Below are 8,161 nucleotides of genomic sequence, written 5' to 3' on the forward strand. Positions count from 1 at the left end.
ACACACACACACACACACACACACACACACACACACACACACACACACACACACACACACACACACACACACACACACACACACACACACACACACACATACACACATATATATATATATATCTATGTCATATGTCTATATATTCAACTGAGGCATAGTAGGATATAGTATTATAAGCCGGCTTTCATTAATAACATATCATGAAAGATTTTCGTTAGTATCTCATTACCCATATCTCTCTTTCTCCGTCGTTCTTCCTAATTTCTACTCGTACTTTTTCTTCACGCCAAAGCGTGATCGATCAAGCCACATTTCGAGCGTCACCTATAGTTGACAGCCGTACGAGGTATATTCAGATTGTCGTGTGTGCACACGTACGCAAATACGTTTAATCACAACCTCGGTTTCCGTTCTTCTTTTTCTAGATGCGGCGACGACGTGGTTTGTAGCAGCAGCAGCAACAGCAGCAGCAACAGCAGCAGCAGCAGCAGAGAACAGTTACGTGACGTGTTAGCCAATTCTCTCTGTGTGCCGGACAAGCACTCACGCCGAAACCGGACATGCGGTAGAAAGCGGCGAGACAACCTGTGAAAGCGCCCGCCGCGCCCTCAGCGGCGGCAAATTCTCACGAGGTTGCGCATGCGCTGATGACATTCATGCCACGAGCCATCTACGACCTGCGGAGTCAACAGATCATAGAACCCATGTAGATCTCCATGTTAACCACACGGGGGCGGAATAGAGAACCCCGCGACGTTTACTGCGGGTTGAGTAACGAGCTTAGCCTTCGCTTACAACATCCGCGTGTCCGAATGATGCTGTGATATCGGCGGCGCAGACGCGCTCACATTACCATAGATATTAACGACGCCAAAATCGTTAGCGAAATAAAGTGAACGTCTGCGTTCGTCGTCGTCGTCGTCGTCGTAGGAATAGAAGGAAGCTGTGAATTTGTGAACGTGAACGTAGCATTCCCCTGTGTTCGTCGCCATTGCTGTAAGCCGAAGCGGGGAGGAGCGACGCTCGCAGTGCATATATATATATATATATATATATATATAACAAGATGGCGCAGGAATACCTGCCGTTATGCGACGTACTCTTCAACATCGTGTCGCTGGCGTCCTATTTCTGCGACGTCGTCTTCGACCTCGTCACCGTATACTCTCTCTACTCGAGCGGGGAACTCGTCTGGTTCGGTATCGGACTCGCGCTCGTGACGTCATCGGTGATTCTGACGCAGACGACGTCGCTAGTCTGGTACGTGAGAAGTCCCGTCAAGAAGGAGAAATGCGACGTGCCGTGCGTCGCCGCCGCACACGCCGTCGGCTGCGGCGTGCTGTGGCGCTACTGTAAACTGTTCATTCCCGTCGATATGTCCGTCGCTAAGTCGGAGATTCGCGACCTGTGCACGCTGCGGCTGCTGCATGGGTTCTGCGAGGCAGCACCTATGCTGTTAGTACAGCTGTACTACGTGTGGACGCACGCCGTCACCGATCTCAACATCGTATCGACGTCGCTGTCGCTATTCTGCGTCTGCTGGTCGCTCGCGTCGTACGGCAAGAACATGCGACGCAAGAACGCCGACGCGATCGTCATGACGTGGATGGGCGTCATGACGCAGTTCATGTGGCGGTTGGGGACGGTGTCGGCGCGCGTGACGGCGCTGACCGTCTACGCGACTCTGTATGGCTACTGGTTGTTTCTCGTCGTCGCGCTGCACTGGATCAGCATGCTGCTCTGGCTGCTCTCGCAAAACATTATCTTTTTCGGCGAGGCGACGAGAGCGGTGCGTCGCTACGTCGTCTCGATGGGCGTCGCCGTCGTCTACGTCTTCTGCTTTCTCAACCTGCAGGAAGGACAGTCGCGCCACCGCATGATCGCCTTCTACACGATCATGCTCGTTGAGAACACGCTGCTGATGGCGGTCTGGTGGCGCATGAAGACGGAGACGGACTGGTTTCACGCGCCGGCGCTGTGCGTCGTCTGGGGCGGATTCGTCGTCGGCATCTTCTTCATGGTGCTTTATTACCACTACTTCCACGTCAGCAAGCTGCGCCTCATCTATGGCAGTGCTCTGAGCATCGTCTCACAGCGTACGCCGACCGAGTGCATCGCCTGTCGGCTCAGCGCCTGCGACAAACACCCAGCGGTGATGCAGCGCCCCCTGGCGTCGCCGCAGTACGTGAACATGGCCGGCGGTAACGCGGACGGTAAGGCGACGCATCGACCGGCCGTGAACGGACACGTCTTGCAGCGGCAGTCGTGCGGTGGCGGCGGCGGCGACGGCGGCAACAACATCCAGGGCATCTTCAACTGTCGCTTCAACCCGCGCATCAAGCGCAAGAAAAAGAAGCCGAGTTCGTTCGTGCCTCCGCCGATTCCTCCGGGAATGGGCCGCATGGACCAGCCGTTCTGGATTCCCGCCAAGACGGACAACAATATGGGACTCATGCAGACTGTGCTGAACCGCGGCTGTCCGGCGGGCGACGACAGCGCCGCCACGCGGGAAAAGCGTTCGTCGCTAGACGCCGAGTTGAGCGCGGCGCAGAAGCGTCTGTCGCACTACAGCGACCACAGCAATTACACGATTCACACGCACAGCAGCAGCTGCTACCACGGCAAAGCGCACGCGGCCGGCAGTAGGGAGGCACCCGCGCGAGCCGACGACAGCAGCTACAGCCTGCGCATGCGCAGTCCGGACATGCCTCACCTTGACGAGGGCATTGAGAAGATGTACCGCAGCGCCGTGGACAAGCAGCGCCGCAGTGGCGAGCACGCGAACTACGGCAGCCCGCCATCGCAGGAGTTTCCGCCGCGTAAGCCAGGCACGGACGAGATCATCCTGACCCCTCAGGTATTGCGGGAATACGAACGGCAGCTGAACGAAGATTACCACAACTGCATCTATGGCAGCGTGTACTCCGAGCAACTATCGGCTCCCTACCAGGACAGGCAGCAGCAGCAGCAGCAGCAGCAGCAGCAGCACAAGCGCTACAGCTACGACGGGCAGACGCAGGAAGCGGTGATGCTGCGACGTCACCAGCAGTCTGCGAGCATGCCGCGGTCACGAACGCTCCCCAAAGACATCACGAACCAAATACACCAGCAGCCGGCGCGACACCGTAACGCCACCCGCGCCGACACGTTCAGAGGACGGAGGAGGTCGGGCGGCGGTTCCTCCGATGCGGAGAACGACGACAGCCGACGTCAGGCGAAGGTGACGCGCCAACAGATCAGTGTGAAGAAACTCAACCTCAAAGATCTTGGAGAGACGCAGTTGTGAGCCGCACATGCGCTACAGACAGCTGATGGACATATTGTACGTGTGTACGTGTGCACGTGTGTAAGCGTGTACGTGTGTACGTGTGTACGTGTGTACGCGTGTACGCGTGTACGCGTGTACGCGTGTACGCGTGTACGTGTGTACGCGTGTACGCGTGTACGCGTGTACGTGTGTACGTGTGTACGTGTGTACGCGTACACACGTGTACGCGTGTACGCGTGTACGTGTGTACGTGTGTACGTGTGTACGTGTGTACGTGTACACGTGTGTACGTGTGTACGTGTGTACGTGTGTACGTGTGTATACGTGTGTACGCGTACACACGTGTACGCGTGTACGTGAGTACAAGTGTTCGTGTACATATTGTACATGTGTTTGCGTCACGTTTCATTCCTTACGAAGCCAGTAGCTAATGCTTCTAGCTTCTGTGAAAAAGATGGCGGTTTCTACATCGATTGGACAGTAGAGGGCGCTGAGAAGGGCGCTGCTTGCTATTAGCTGCGCCATTATCTCCTTGCACGTGTCAACGCGTTTTTATCTACTGCGTATCATCTGTATGTATACATGTTAAACTATTGTACAGTAAACACTACTCTACTAAACAAATACACACTAAATCTGACGTGTTTGATTTTAAATATTGTTACTGCACACTTTTTTCAAACGACGTGTATATGTTTAATAAATACGCATTAATACATAGTTATAGCAAAAACCGAAGATTAAAGTGGTTAGATCATAACTAAACGTAAAACTGTAGTAGATAAAAATACATAAAAGCGAACGATTTCATATATGAATGATTTTATATACACACAGCTAATGGTTGCAGCATTAATCATTATAAATACCTCACATCTACAATAATATCTACAACATTTCAAATAGAAGATATAGTCTATGCTGTTCTTGAGGATATATGGTTTCTGTTAATTCATCCCGCTGTGCACCGCGTTCGCTCTATTACGTGCCGGTTAACATCGGGCTGAAAATTGCAGTGCCCATCTTCCGTCGCCCTCAGGCAGTGGCGTAGTTAGGGGGAGGCCAAATGGGGCCATGCCCCCTTGTTGATCCGAAAGTTAAAAAAGAAAAGAAAAGAAAGAATTGTTCTACTAAAAAGAGAATTGTCGTAGTCAGAATGAAGGCTGTACATGTACTCGAAAGTGCCTCAAATACCATCTCCTGCTATCTACATTTTCAAAATGTTCTGGGGGAGGACCCCCTTACCCCCGCCTGTTGTCACCCCCCTCTTTCGAATCCGGCATCCGTAACTGAACAGTTACATATCGTCGGAGCAGAGAACAACGAACAAAAATGTCGCCTTTTTGCATGGCGGCCCAAAACAAAGATTGCAGAGCTAAAAGGTGGGGGAACGTAGGGTGTGGAAAGGGAAGCGAAGGAACCATTAAAATATTAAGCCATCCACAATTTTGCGCAGTTCGCTGTTTTTGCCCCCCCCCCTCCCTGTTAAAAAATCTGGGCTACGCCACTGCCCTCAGGTGTACACTCGCAACGTCGCTACATTTATTTCACGTCCTATTTATACGACCCGATCATGTGACGCTCGCCGACGTAATAATATTAATTTAAGCCCTTTTTGAAGCGTCGTACGGCGGTTCTCTTCGGGCCTTTTAATTATCAGCCTAGACTATCGGCGAGCGCTTTCATGTCTTTGTCGCTGCGAACATCACACGACCGCTCCGACCGACTCAAAGGCTCGGCCCGACGCCGGAGATGAAGCAGCGATGGCTTCGCTAATTTGTGGAGATTGATGGAAGCTGACGCACCGACTGGATATAATGCATCCTCGCGAAGTCGTTTTCACGGCATAGGCAGTAGGGAGAAGCGAGCCAGGGGGAAGAAGACTCATTAAAAATGAATGAGGTAGGGAGAGAGGGAGAGGGAAGTAGAGAGAGGGAGGAAAGGAAAGGAGGGAGAGGGCGAGAAGAGAGAACGAGAAAGAGAGAGAGAGATGCAGACGCACACGCGCGCGCGCACACACGCACGCACGCACGCACGCACGCACGCACGCACGCACGCACACACACACACACACACACACACACACACAGTGAGATGTAGACAGAGAGGTACAGAGGTGTGTTGCTGCGGGATAGTGAGTATAGTATAACAGAATGCGCAGGAATACCTGCCGTTATGCGACGGTACTCTTCAACATCGTGTCGCTTGCGTCCTATTTCTGCGACGTCGTTTCGACTCGTCACCCGTATACTCTCATCTACTCGAAGCGGGGAACGTCGTCTGGTTCTACGGATCGACCGCGCTCGTGACGGTCATCGGTGATTCGACGCAGAGCGACGTCCGCTAGTCTGGCTACAGGTGAGAAGTCCCGTCGAAGAAGGAGAAATGGCGACGTGCCGTGCGTCGCCGCGCACACTGCGTTCGGCTGCGGCGTGCTTGGCGTACTGTAAACTGTTCATTCCCGTCGATATGCGGTCCGTCGCTAAGTCGGACGATTCGCGACACCTTGTGCACGCTGCGGCTGCTGCATGGGTCTGCGAGCAGCACGCTATGCTGTTAGTACAGCTAGTACTACGTGTGGACGCACGCCGTACACGCGATCTTAACATCGTCATCGACGTCGGACTGTCCGCTATTCTGCGTCGCTGGTCGCATCAGCCGTCGTACGGCAAGAACATGCGAACGCAAGCAACGCGCGACCGGCGATCGTCATGACGTGGATGGCGTCATGACGCAGTTCATGTGGCCGGTTTGGGGACGGGTGTCGGCGCGCGTGACGGCGCTGACCGTCTACTGCGACCTCTGTATGGCTCCTGGTTTGTTTCTCGTCGTCGCGCTGCACATGGAATCACATGCTGCTCTGGCTGCTCTCCGCAGAAACATTATCTTTTTTCGGCGAGGCGAACGAGAGCGGTGGCGTCGCTACGTCGTCTCGATGGGCGTCCGCGTCGTCCTACGTCTTCTGCTTTCTCACTCTGCAGGAGGACAGTCGCGCCCAGCGCGCATGATCGCCTTCTACAGCCGATCATGCTCGTTGAGAACCGCTGCTGATGGCGGCTGGTGGCGCATGAAGCACGGAAGACGAGCTGTTTCACAACGCCGGCGCTGTGCCGTCCGCTTGGGGCGGATTCGTCGTCGGCATCTTCTTCATGGTGTCTAATTACCAACTACTTCCACGTCAGCAAACAGCTGCGCCTCATTACTATGGCAGTGCTCTGAGCCAATCGTCTCCACAGCGTAGCGCCGACCGATGCATCGCCTGTCGGCTGCAGCGGCCTGCGACAAACACCCCCAGCGGTGAGCAGCGCCCGCCCTGGCGTCGCCGCAGTACGTGAACATGGCGCGCGGTAACCGCGGACGGCTAAGGCGAACGTCATCGACCGGCCTGAAACGGACACGTCTTGCAGCGGCAGTCGTGGCGGTGCGAGCGGCGGCGACGGCGGCAAAGACATCCAGGGCATCTTCAAACTGTCGCTTCAACCCGCAACCCGCGCGGCATCAAGGGCGCAATGAAAAAGATCGCGAGTTCGTTCGTGCCTCGCCGATCGCTCCGGGAATGGCGGCATTGGACGCAGCCCGTTCTGGATTCCCGCCAAGACGACAAGCAATTATGGGACTCATGCAGACTGTGTGAACCGGCGCGCTGTCCGGCGGGCGACGACAAGCGCCGCCAGCGGGAAAAAAGCGTTCGTCGCCTAGACGCGCCGAGTTTGAGCGCGGCGCCAGAAGCGTCTGTCGCACTACAGCGATCACAGCAACATAACGATCAGACACCACAGCACGCAGCTGCTACCACGGCAAAGCGCACGCGGCCGCAGTATAGGGAGGCAACCGCGCGAGCCGACGACAGGCAGCTAACAGCCTGCGCATGCGGCAGTCCGGACCATGCCTCACCTTGACGAAAGGGCATCGAGAAGATGTACGCGCAGCGCCGTGGACAAGGCAGCGCGCAGCAGTGGCGAGCACGCGAACTACGTCGCCCGGCATCGCAAGGAGTTTCGCCGCGTAAGCCAGGCACGGACGAGATCATCCTGACGCCCGCTCAGGATATTGCGGGAATACGAAACGGCCCAGCTTGAACGAAGATTACCACATACTGCATCTATATATATATATATATATCTATGTCATATGTCTATATATTCAACTGAGGCATAGTAGGATATAGTATTATAAGCCGGCTTTCATTAATAACATATCATGAACGATTTTCGTTAGTATCTCATTACCCATATCTCTCTTTCTCCGTCGTTCTTCCTAATTTGTACTCGTACTTTTTCTTCACGCCAAAGCGTGATCGATCAAGCCACATTTCGAGCGTCACCTATAGTTGACAGCCGTACGAGGTATATTCAGATTGTCGTGTGTGCGCACGTACGCAAATACGTTTAATCACAACCTCGGTTTCCGTTCTTCTTTTTCTAGATGCGGCGACGACGTGGTTTGTAGCAGCAGCAGCAGCAGCAGCAGCAGCAGCAGCAGCAGCAGCAGCAGCAGCAGCAGCAGAGAAGAGATACGTGACGTGTTAGCCAATTCTCTCTGTGTGTCGGACAAGCACTCACGCCGAAACCGGACATGCGGTAGAAAGCGGCGAGACAACTTGTGAAAGCGCCCGCCGCGCCCTCAGCGGCGGCAAATTCTCACGAGGTTGCGCATGCGCTGATGACATTCATGCCACGAGCCATCTACGACCTGCGGAGTCAACAGATCATAGAACCCATGTAGATCTCCATGTTAACCACACGGGGGCGGAATAGAGAACCCCGCGACGTTTACTGCGGGTTGAGTAACGAGCTTAGCCTTCGCTTACAACATCCGCGTGTCCGAATGATGCTGTGATATCGGCGGCGCAGACGCGCTCACATTACCATAGATATTAACGACGCCAAAATC

At 54.4% G+C, this 8,161-nt stretch overlaps 1 protein-coding gene across 1 annotated transcript; it reads left to right on the forward strand.

Moving 5' to 3' along the window:
* Positions 1 to 430: 430 nt before the first annotated feature.
* On the forward strand, positions 431 to 3,387 carry LOC106814993. The gene has a single exon (XM_014819393.1). The coding sequence runs from the start codon at positions 1,067 to 1,069 to the stop codon at positions 3,284 to 3,286; it is 2,220 nt and encodes a 739-aa protein (XP_014674879.1). The 5' UTR covers positions 431 to 1,066; the 3' UTR covers positions 3,287 to 3,387.
* The last annotated feature ends 4,774 nt before the right edge of the window (positions 3,388 to 8,161 follow it).

The sequence above is a fragment of the Priapulus caudatus genome, unplaced genomic scaffold (assembly GCF_000485595.1).
Source record: "Priapulus caudatus unplaced genomic scaffold, Priapulus_caudatus-5.0.1 Scaffold1019, whole genome shotgun sequence".
Taxonomy (NCBI): Eukaryota; Metazoa; Priapulida; class Priapulimorpha; order Priapulimorphida; family Priapulidae; genus Priapulus; species Priapulus caudatus.